Source organism: Hakea prostrata, chromosome 3 (assembly GCF_041222555.1).
Source record: "Hakea prostrata isolate BN-2017 chromosome 3, UWA_Hpros_2, whole genome shotgun sequence".
Taxonomy (NCBI): domain Eukaryota; kingdom Viridiplantae; phylum Streptophyta; class Magnoliopsida; order Proteales; family Proteaceae; genus Hakea; species Hakea prostrata.
This window is the reverse complement of record NC_142602.1, coordinates 1,588,258-1,600,518: the sequence shown is the minus strand read 5'-3', so window position 1 is coordinate 1,600,518 and position 12,261 is coordinate 1,588,258. Positions and strand designations below refer to the sequence as shown.

General features: G+C 37.0%; 1 protein-coding gene across 4 annotated transcripts in view; it reads right to left on the bottom strand.

The window, feature by feature from the left end:
- The window catches only part of LOC149019875 (ADP-ribosylation factor GTPase-activating protein AGD3-like), a 50,939-nt gene that overhangs the window by 29,693 nt on the left and 8,985 nt on the right, over nt 1–12,261 (bottom strand). For 3 of the 4 annotated variants that reach the window (XM_089147874.1, XM_089147877.1, XM_089147875.1), the window contains exons 4-6: nt 8,653–8,723; nt 1,438–1,500; nt 119–163 (exon numbers count right to left, since the gene is read on the bottom strand). In XM_089147874.1, the coding sequence (XP_089004000.1) occupies nt 119–163; nt 1,438–1,500; nt 8,653–8,723 (179 nt within the window). The remainder of the gene's footprint in view (nt 1–118; nt 164–1,437; nt 1,501–8,652; nt 8,724–12,261) is intronic. The other variant, XM_089147876.1, reaches the window with a different exon arrangement.

Here is a 12,261-nt window from a genome sequence, read left to right as displayed (position 1 = left end):
AAATTTTGAGTTTCCTCAAGATGGCACTAGAACACCATTAGATTGCATTATGTGAAGTAAAGCTGCAGTTTATGGAAAAAGAACTCTGAATGTTTGAGAAGTTGTAGACAGTCCACACCTGATCATAAAGAAGGCTAGCCTTGTCAAAACGTTTCCGAGCTTCCTGGAACCAACATAATATTCCTTATAATACAATTAGAAGTTGCTCACATGAATAACTAATGGCTAGTGATACTAGCTAAAATCCTGAGAAATAATAACCTGCATGCATACAATTTCATCTTTGCAACAGATGTATGTTATTGTTGTAATTAAGGTACAAGGATAGAGTTGTCCATAGGGTTTTATTTTGTAATATCCCATATCTGATGTTTCTGTTTTCCTTGTACTCATCTTCTATTAAAATAAAAGGTGGGCTATGTCATTTCAACATAAAATTTTATTGCCTAAATATTCTTCAGTTGTTGATCTACTTACAGAGACAAGATCATTAGGCTCTAAACCTCTAGGTACTCCCATGGAATGTGAATTAAAACTTACAGCCAACTATGGTGCTCTTGGAGATCTAAAGAAGTACTGCAGGCTTGTTGAGAACCTAAATTATATGACCATTAAACCTGAAAATTGTGAACTCACTCATCCCTGCTGGGACATATCATGTTATTTGTACCTTGTACTACATCAAGAAGGCTCTTGGAAGTGGTTTACTTTACTCGGATGATGACCATGGAGAGGTTCAGGGTTTTATAGATGCAAACTTAGCTGGATAAGAGAAAAGGTGAACTAAGAGTTATTGCACATCTTTTGGAGGAAAACTTGTGCTGTGGAAGGCAAGAAATAGACAAGGTGGTTTGATCCAGTCCAGACTTGGAACACTGAGCCATGATATGATGCATGTTATATGTGAATTAATGTGAGTGAAAAGTTGTTGACTTAGCTTGGGCTTACAGATGAATTGCTAATGCACTAGCGGGGTGATGAACTGATGATCAAGTAGGTTGTCACTTTGTTTGACAAAGAATTCAACAAGTGCTTATTTATCCTTGTCATGTTTGTACACAGAAGCAACTTGCAGAAGTGTTTACAAAATCTTTTGGGGGGTGTTAAGTTGAGCATGATTATTAACACATGCTCCAACTTGAGAGAGAGAGAAGAGAAGGGGGGGGGGGGGGGGGTTAGGAGAAACTATGTATACGTCTTGACACGAGTTAAGATCGTTAAGGTATTATACCGTATTTCAGTCTTGGTTATTTCCCATCATGTCCCTTGGTTCCTTTAAGTGAATATATTTTAATTGGAGTAGGAACCAACACTAAGTTGAAACTCCCAGAGTTACACAAGCCTATCATCTCATAGTTCTCCCTTCTCGTTTCTCCTTTATTATAACACACTTCTTAACGTATATAAATTTTAAACCTAGGGAGCAATGTCTGGCACCTTGACATCTTGCAAATCAATATTGGCAAATTGCAGCAGTCTATCATTTAACAAATGTTCAACCTGGCACAAAAAAATAGAAAATAGAAAATGTTAGCAGACAGAGCAACTGGAAGTTATCAGATGCAACTTCTGGAAAGGAAAATAATCAAGTACTTGGTTTTGTATGTAGAAGCAATATCAACAAATAAAGCTCAAGCCTATGGTAAAAGGGAAAATATATTTCATCCGAAAAAGAAATCCATTAAATTGAAATATATAACTACCGTAACAGTTGCGGCCAAAATTCTTGGTGCACCATAAGCATATATATAAAAGAAGGATACATATTCCCAAAGAACAAAATAGTATACAAGGCTTCCAAAGTGATAATACAATGCCTACAAGTAACAAAGTGGTTTAATTCTGAAAACTTTTAGTTGTAGTGTAATGTTATATACTAAGTTGGCAAGATTATAGCAATACAACAATACAACATTACAATGAATAAAGGTTTCTTTTGACAGCCTAGATATCCGTTACATAGTAGCTTAGTTACATAGTGTATCTGTTAGAGATATCATGCAACCCAACAGAGAGAATGTCCCCTTGCTCTCTATTTTCTCCCTCAATGTCCCCTTTCTTATTCTCTCTTTTCTTTACTAGGCATGGTTATAGGTGCTGGGATTGTTTACATCGTATTAGAGCTATAACCAGTTGCCGACTTGAGAATAGTGTTAAATTTTTTTTTTCTATGCAATTAACACCCATGGGCCATGGTCAATAATTATTAACCCTTTCATGCCCTTGACTTTTTGTCTACCTAGTGACCCTCGAACAATCTAGTTAATTACAATATAGCAATGGTTCTTAAAGTTGAGCAAGTTTGCTCATCTAGTGAGCCCATGTGATACAAAACAGATATGGAACCCAAAATTGCGTTATTTGTTGCAATTTCATGCGTCCCCCAATTAGCATGGCCGGAGTTTACTGAATTGCCATTATCTTGCTTTGTGTGTACCATGAGTTTCACATAGTTTGATATCCTATTTGCTGGAACTGCTTTTGCTTATGAAATTTGTTGAGATGCCTGGGTCTGAGATGCTACTCATCAGTCATTACTTGTTCATGTGTCTACATGAGAGGGGGAGGCAGAATATGCTACAACCAACCTTTCGGACTTAGGAGTGAGTCATTGGAGTGTTGCATTGATCCTGCTAGCATCTATGACTACTTCATGTGTTCAAGACTGGTGCGGCCTTTGATATCTCTTCTTGTTTATCCAAGCTGGAGCTTTCTTTTGATATGTGTGAACCCCAGCTTGAGAGGGAGTTTTTAGACATATGATGTAACATGATAGGGGATCTCCTAACATGAACCCCTAATTGCGGTTGGTCTTTATTTATTTGTGACCAAGTCTAAGTGAGTTTCCTATTGGCTATGGGCTTAGTTTGGTAAGAATGTTAATCTTACTATTCTGAACTCTCATTGCTCTCTACGTTTCTCCCTCAGTCTTTATTCTCTTCACCAAGCATTGATAACAGTTTCTGGGATTGTTTACAGTATCAATCTGCCAAGTTTCAACCCAAAAGCTAATACAACTTGAAATTTATAATCTGGATTCTAGATGCAACGTAGACTCAATGATTAAACTGCAAGCATATTCAAGATAAAGGAAGCAATTTGCAGTGTCAACTATCAAGGTAAGAAATCAGGTTGATGGAATTGTGAGGAGTGAAAAGAAACGAAGTCAACCTAGTGGTACTTACCTTTCTATTTTTTATTTTTTTTAACCATCCACTTGTTTTCAACCATGTTCTAGATGCTTCATATTTTCAACTATTTTTCAAGCAGATATTCAAAAAAAAAAAAATTTAAGTCAACTAAAACTTGGTGTTTGAGTACGGGACCTAGGCCCTACCTACCCACAATTTTAGAGCCCAGCTGATTCTCCTCTTCCCTCCACCCTATGTCCAACTTTAAAAATACAACAACAACAACCACAATAAGCATTGTCCCAACAAAATGAGGTTGGCTACAGGGATTCTTGCCTTCCAATCAATTCTGTTTGAAGCTATGCTAGATACAAGGCCTAAGCTATGCATATCCTTTCTCACCACGTCTCTTAAGGTTATCTAAGGTTTACCGCTAATTCTTCTAGTTCCTTCAATTTGGATTATATCACTTCTCCGTACAGGGGCATTTATAGGTCTCCGTTCACCTCAAACGACTTTTCCGAAGCTTATCACTTATGGGAGCAACTCCCAGACCAACTCTAATAAAACCCATTCCTTATCTAATCCTTCCTAGTTTTGCCACTCATCCATCTTAGCTCATCATTTCTGCTACACTGAATATATCTATATGATTCTTTTTAACAGCCCAACACTCTAGACCGTACATCATAGTTGGTCGAACAACGGTCCTATAGAATTTTCCTTTAAGCTTTAATAGAATACATCAATCACACAAGACCCTGGACGCACCTCTCCACTTCATCCAACCTATTTTAATTCTTTGGGAAACATCATCCTCTATATCACCTCTTTTATTTATGACTGAACCTAAATACCTAAAAGAATCACTCTGAGGAATCTCCTTATCATCAAGTTTCACCACCTCATCGTCTGCCCGATCATAACTACAGTTATAAACTAGATATTGTCTTTGTTCTACTTAATTTAAAGCCTCTTGATTCCAAAGCTGCTCTCAGTGATTCTAACTTGGTATTAATCCACATTTGAGTCTCATCTATCAACACCTATATCATCAGCAAAAAAATACACCAAGAGACCTCGTCTTGAATGTCTTTAATTAATTCATCCATCACAAGTGCAAATAAATATGGGCTTAAAGTTGATCATTGATGTGTCCCAAATGTAATTGGGAATTCATTACTTTGTCCCCCTACTATTCTTACACTTGTCACTGAACCATCATACATATCCTCAACTATGTCTATATATTTACTTGCAACACTTCTTTTCTCTAGTACTTGCCAAATTAACGCTCTAAGAACTCTATTATAAGTTTTTTCTAGGTCAATAAATACCATATGAAGGTCTTTCCTACACTCTCTATACCTTTCCATAAGTCTTCTAATTAGGTAAATAGCCTCCATTGTAGATCTTCCTGGCATAAACCCAAAATGGTTCTCCGTAATTGTGGTTAAGTGTCTAAAACGGGTTTCAATTACTCTCTCCCATAATTTCATAGTATGACTCATCAATTTAATGCCCCTTTATTTTTGTATATTGGAACCATGATGCTTCTCCTCCATTCATCTAGCATTTTTCCTGTGCTCATAATCTTATTAAACTACTTAGTCAACCAAACTAGCCCGCGGGTTCCTAAGCTCTTCCATACTTCTATTGGGATTTCATTAGGACCTTATGTCGTGCGGCTTTTGCCGAGTTTCATCCTCCTTAGTGCTTCTTTTACTTCGAACATCGAAATTCTCCATATGTTTGAAAATTGGTGCCTCGGTGAATGGTATAATCGTCCGAATCACAGATGCTTGAAGCATGCTCATTTAGTAGACTACAGAAATAGATTTTCCATCTTTTCTTAATGTCCTCATCACATACTAGCATTTTACCATCTCCATTTTTTATCCCTTATTTAGCTATGTTATAAATAAAATTTTCCTCAACATCCTTAGTTCTTTGCCATGTCTTAAAAAGAGCTTTCTTATTCCTAATGGCAGCTGAACATCATTGTCCCACCACCAAGTCTCTCTATAAGAATGAAGGTTTTCCTTTTGATTCACCTAGGACATCTTTAGCCACCTTCTTGATACACAATCATCTTATTCCACATCGCATTATTGTCCCCCTCAAAATCCTACTTTCCTTGTTTGACTAGTTCTTTAGCAAAGGATTTCAAGCACTCTCCTTTTAAGTTCCACCATCTTATCCTAGGATAGTTAACCTTGCACCTTTTATGAGTTTTTGGGGTTAGGCACATACCAAGACCACAAGTCTATGTTGTGCAATTAAATTTTCCCCTGGTATCACATTGCAATCCTTGTACAATAATCTATAAGTCCTCTTAGTTAGGAAGAAATCTATTTGGCTTCTATGATGTCCACTTTTGAAAGTAATTAAATGTTCCTCTCTCTTTTTGAATAAGTATTTACAATAAATAGATCAAAAGCAACAGCAAAATCTAAAATTGAAATCCCTTCCTCATTCCTCTCTCCAAAACCATATCCTCCAACTTAAAAAATAAATAAAAGAAAATGTCTCCCATCTAAAGAATCATTTTCTAATTGTTGAGAGGATTAAGTATTAATTCACTCCAAATCACTTCTAAGAATCAAAGAAAAGATCTCCAAAAGAATCGCATGAGAAAATCAGATGCTATACCAACCTCAATCTTGGTGGCCATTAGAAATGTTAATGAATAAGTATTGTAAGGGGCATGACCATTGTCACCTTTGAGCGAACATGGCTCATGCACATGCTCACTGTTCCCCTGATTAGTTCCTTTTTATTTTTAGTTCGTTTCCTTTTTTTCTTATTGTTTGGATGTCAAGCAAGTCTAATTTAAGGATTGCAATATTTGTTTCATTTTCAGTACTTATAATCAAATTGGAAGATATTTGAAGATCTTTCTAATCTGGAAAGATATTTGAAGATCTTTTTTAGTCTGGAAAGTTTCAGCTATATAATATACTACAGAGGGAGAGAGTTGTATCTTGCTCAATGCTCCATTCCCCCCTCCCCCCTCCTTCTCCATCTCTTCTTCTTCTCTTTATTATTTCTAGTTATTTTACCAGAGCAGTGATTAAGGATCCTGTTTTGAAAATAGAAAGGTGCCGGTTTGAGAGTCATCTTCGAGGATATCTGGATTCTACTTGTTGCTGCCTATAAGCTGCTATTCTAAAGGGCTAAATACCGTACCAACTATGACTTAGACCTTCTTATCATCACATCAAGAAACACTATGAAGATTTAATTGTTTTACTACCCCTTCCTGTGGAAAAACTATCTATAGTTGCTGAGCACTTGAAGATTATGACAACGATTCTAGATATTGGGATTTTTTTTGGTGCTCATACTTTTAAGATACTAATAATTGGCTATCATTAATGTCCATGTGTTGTGTGGGGGAGATTGGAGACTTATTCCTACACAAGACTTTTGAAGTGGAGACTTTTATCCTAAAATGGTATTCTACAGCAACAACTACCTACTTTGTCATAGTAACCTATACTGACCTTAACTACCTACTTGGTCTACAGTAACCCATATTGCCTTTTACCTACTTACTTGATATGCAATAATGCATGCTACCTATTTTCACAAAAACCTATATTTGACTTGTACCTTTGTTTGAGGCTCTATTTCTGTCTTTGTTTGAACAGATTTACTACCTACTACCTACAACTTGCCTTCTTGTGAAGAGCTCATGTGTGGATGTTGGAGTTGCACTTTTTATCTTCTCTTGTGGAGATTTTGCCTTACCAACCTATTGATGTAGCCATTGTAGATGCTACACTTTTGAAACAATTGCTACTACTATTGGCATTATTTGCATGGTTTGAGATCTCGCGAGATATCTCGCTTTTTTAAGAAGGTGAAACGAGATGAAGGGCGAGATGAGATCAAAGGCAAGATTGCAACTACTCTCAACACATCTACAACACCAAAAGAAGATCAATCATTTTATATAGAACTTCTAGTGGTTGTATAATTTCATCATTCTATTCTTGAGAGTCGAGATTGTGATATTCATATGGATGGAATTTTGATGACATTTAAGTTATTTGATGTATTTGATACACTTGCTTTTTATTTATAAGCCTTAAAGGTTCTATATTACCCAATCCTATAGCATTTCGGCTTCACACTTAGGGTAGACTTAGAACTCATACTTAGGGTTGTTTTCTTCAAATCCAAGGCCATCAATGTGTTCAGAAGGCCCAAATTAGGTAACCACCAAGTTTGAGCCCAACCAGGAGCCTAAAGCCATCGAGTTGGCCAAAAAAAACAAGACCATATCTTGAGAGAGATCTTCAACCATGATTATTTGGATAGTGTCTTCGATATTATTGTCACTGCTATGTTTGTCGATGTGGTTCATGTTCATTAAAACCTATTGTTCTCATTATTGGATGGTTTATTCAACATGAAAACAAATTTCATTGAAGTTAGTGTTGATTACCTACAAGGGGAAGTACTCTCACTGTTTATTGGTGCCTACTATTGCTACTTGTGCTCCAGATTGATTAATTAAGTTTTTTAAATATATGTTCTTGTCGTCCCAAGCTGGAGAATTTGATATGCATACTCCAGCTTTAGAGGGAGTGTAAATGAATAAGTACTGTAAGAGGCATGACCCTCGTGTATTGTGGGGATGCACATGCTCATTGTTTCCTTTATCAATTTCTTTCTACATTTAGTTTGTTTTTGATGCTTGGATGTCAAGCAAGTCTAGTTTAGAATTGCAACATCTGTTTCCTTTTTCAGTACTTGTGATCAGATTGGAAGATATTTGAAGATCCTTCTAATCTGGAGAGATATTTGAAGATATTTTCTAGCCTGGAAACATTCAGCTATAAAATATACTACTGAGGGAGAGAGTTCTTTCACAACAATCCATTCCCACTCCACCTCTTCTCCTTCTCCACCACTTTTTTTTCTCTTCCTTCAGTTCTCTGTTATTTCCAGTTATTTTAGTTTTAATTCTGTTACAAGAGATACACATCTAGATAAAGTAGAATTTCAAAGCCCTCTTTGTGCAGTAATTACAATTGTAGAGGAACATATTAATCCCTAGTAGTCAACCAATCATGTGTGGTGACTTTTATCCAGGACCTTTAAGCATTCGGCAGGATTTTTAAGTCTTCTAATTAACATACATGCATCTCCAAGTCCTACTGGAGACTGGACTAAAAGGGTGGCAAACTCATTGAATTTATCTTTTGAGAAGTTGGTTGATGCGGCTGAGTAGACACAACATGACAATTTTGGTAAATAAATTCTTTCACAGCACCTAACAATTTCTGAAATCCTATAATCAGATAAGTTGAAGAAAGATCTGCATACCAGACTCTGGAATTTCTTTTTCTGTTTCAATTAGCATTGTGGAAGTTAGACACAGTCAAGAGATGTGATACTTCATTATTTTTAATAAGCCAGTCAAATTAAATGATTCACTGTAAAAATGATCAGGTATTAGTAAAATATTAAAGTTCAACTACCACGGTAATAAAAGGAGTACAAGCTTTACCTCTGATCGAAGAATTTCCTTGTAAGTCCCAATTTCTCTTAACGCAATTGTAAATTTAGTCATAACAGGGCCTATAAACAACCAAACCCCAAAATAAAAAACAAAAAGAAAGTATGTAAAAGTATTAATAGAACAATCAGATTAAGCAACAAACTTTCAAAACTGACAACTAACTTCACATTGGGTATTATCCCAATCACAGACAGCTGTGTGATGTAGAATAATTAAAGCAGCAGTAATTAGCAAATATCTTAATGCATGCAATTCTGTGCCATGTAAACAACTACCCTTCCATCGAATAACCAGCTTTCTCTCCATATATCTGCCCCAGTAATATTTTTTCATCATGACAAATCAAGAAGCAGATCTTTTACCAAGCCTGCAGATCTGAAAATCTAAAATATAAACAGAAGACTGAACTCAAAGCAGAATATTAGGAGTTAAATTACGATTCATTTTTACCATTTTACCCTTTTATTTTTAGTTACTTGAGTGTCATGCTAGGTGTCACAGGTTAGATTTGACACTGATCTATTTCCAGATTTCTTATGTAACTAGCTTAGGAAACTTAGATTTAGATCTGATTTGAAGTGAGCTGTAGAAGTTATTACTTTTCAATCTTAATATTTTCTGAGACTACAAAGACTATTCTGTCCAGATCTTAGTTATCTATTTATATAGATAAAGGGCCTGCAATTCTAGGATTCTCGTCCAGAATCGCAGGGAACTTCTTCCCAAACTGGTTTGATCTTCTCTTCTTCCCTAATTTTTTCTTCTTTCTCAGTCCTTGGGCTGGATACATGGTCTTGAATTCTAACATGGTAACAGAGCCTGGTTAATCAGCCTCAGGAAAACCTGGTTCTCTCACCTTCGCTTCATTTTTCCCTTTCTTTCTCCCTACCTAGTGAGCAGCCACCTACTGTTGTTTTACCTATGTATTAGATTTTTCTTCAATGATTTATGAAGGATTCTTTACTTACCTACTACTGATACAGAAGACCCAGACGACATGGCACTGTTTATCCCATTATTTGCTTTAGCGCAAGATCTGCTACAGCCCTAGATTCAGTGCAAGTCATCTCCTTCAGTTCAAGATCTGCTGTGATTGCTACTGCCCCTACTGAGGTTTTCTAGGATGTGCTTTTTCCTCTGATGAATCATAATTTTATCTGGACTGCAATATACACTGGCTGCTGCTTCCATTCTGTTTCTGCAGTTTGAGGTACCTGCTGATTACATGCTTCCCACCAACTGATGTTGCAGTATCTTTTGAGGATTGTTCTTGCACAATTAACAGAACACCCGATCCAAGTTCTGGAGCATTTAAATGGCCTGACTAACGACTACTGCCTCTCCAAAACAGACCTGCAGATGCTCTGCTTTTTGATGTCTCAATGAACATGTGTGAGCAACCCTGCACTCTCTACTTTGCTGAGTTGATTCTTCTGGGAGTGCATTATTCCTTGCCTATGGCCCCATTTACTAAGTTCTTTTTGTTGAAGTTTCTGACGATTGAATTTCTTTTGTCATTCGATACTGCTGCTGCAATTGAGTACCCTGTTTCCAAAAGCCTCTGCAATTGAGTACCCTGTTTCCAATATCTATATAGCCCATTTACTAAGTTCTTTTTGTTGAAGTTTCTGATGATTGAATTTATTTTGTCATTCTATATTGCTTCCGCAATCGAGTACCCTGTTTCCAAAAGCCTCTGCAAATTGAGTACCCTGTCCATATCTATATCTGTATCTGTATCTGTATCTGCATCTGTATCTATATATCTGTATCTCTATCTCTAAGAAATTTTTTCAGGAGCATTGCAACTCGTGGGGAACGAGAAGGGAGAGCACAGCTAAAGATGCGGGGACCCCATTGAATATGCTACATGCCAGCCAGCTTTTTCTCTGCGAGATCATATTCTCCTAGAGCTACCCCATTTTATGGGAAATGGGAAGAGACAAGTCTAAAACATAGTGACTCGTCGATATGATAGGTTGATTTACACTTATGACTTATTATAAGCATAAAGCCCAGGGGGGACATATCGCTAGTACAGCTGAGTGTGCCTATGTTCTGTTATTTTTACCTCTTGTATGCCTCTGGATTATGCTTCTGGATTTGAACTATACTGCCACAACAGCCCTGTGTTTGACATACACTGCTGATACAGTCTTGGTTTTAAGATATATTGCTAGGTCTTGAATTTGTGCCAGTACTAACTCTTCTGCTTAAAGATAAATTGTTGGTACAGCCTTTGTTCTGAGTTATATTGCTGAGATATACTGCTGATAGAGTCCCTGTTTGGGTTATATTCAATGGCTGAATCGAAGTCCGCTACTGATATTCTACAATTTCAAATGCTCTGTTTCCTTTTTCTTTTTCTTTCTTTATGTTTCTGTGATCATCTACAGTGCTGGAGATCACCTTGAGGATCAGTTTTGATCCACCAATTAGATAAGAACTGCTGGCTGGATTACCTAGTACCTGCTACATCCTGTTTTGGTTTCTGTACTTAATTCTGACTCACTTATATGAGGTTGAATTGCTGGCATCCCCTCATCAAGTTTGGAGGACCAGGGACAACATCAGTTTGGGATTTCCTTTGTCATTGTGTGGGGATGATTGAAGATACATCAAGTTCTATTTGCAATTATTTTGACATTTGATCATTAATTGCCCACATGTAATGCTACGTGTGAGGGAAGATTGAAGACTTATTCTTTATCTACTTAAGACTTGTACTTGAAAATGGTATTCAACAGCAAAAATATCTACCTATTTGGTCTGCAGTAACCAATTGATATAGCCTCAACAGGGTGACAGCCAAAGTCCAAATTCAAAATAAATGAACAGCTAAAAATAGGGTTTGTATACCCTGTGACTAAGGAATTCCAGGGTTTTAGGGCTTTCTAGGGTTTGTAGGGTAGGTATACAGGGTTCAGCCAGTGGATATAGGGTTAGAGCGCTTGAAACTTAAATCTGATCCTGGTTGTTCTCAGTATCGGATTCAAGTTCCTAGGGTTTTAGGATTTTGAGAAATTCAGATTTCAAATTTTAGGGTTTCTTGATGGTAACTAGGGTTGAGGTTGGGATTGAGTGCTAGAGGGAGTCAGGGTGTTGTGATTCTGGAAGGAGAGAGGATTCTATGGAGGGAATGGGAAGATAAGAGGAAATTAGGGTTCAAAGAAGAAGAAGAGGAGCCTAATGGGTTAGGGGAGGAGACACCAAGGTTCAATAGAAGGGAAGAAGAGAGAGAAGGCCATGTGTTTGCTCACCACTCTAGGAAGGCTAGGAATGAAGATGATGCAGAAGAAAACAATCGTTTGTTTTCATTATAATTAATTCTGTTGGTTTTTACCAATTGTTTGATTGTCCTTGAGAGCAGTGTACCCTACCTTTATTTGGGTTTGGGTCATGACACCAATTATTTAAACCTTGTTGGTAACCAGGAGACCAAGTTCAGGAAAACATTGAACCAATGCTGTAGAGAATATCATAATTCACTGGTTCACCCATTAATGGGATGACCAATCCTATAGCCATGACCGGGGGAAGGATTAAAAGGAAATATGACTTCTCCAAGGATCCACATGCACCAAGTGATAAACATAT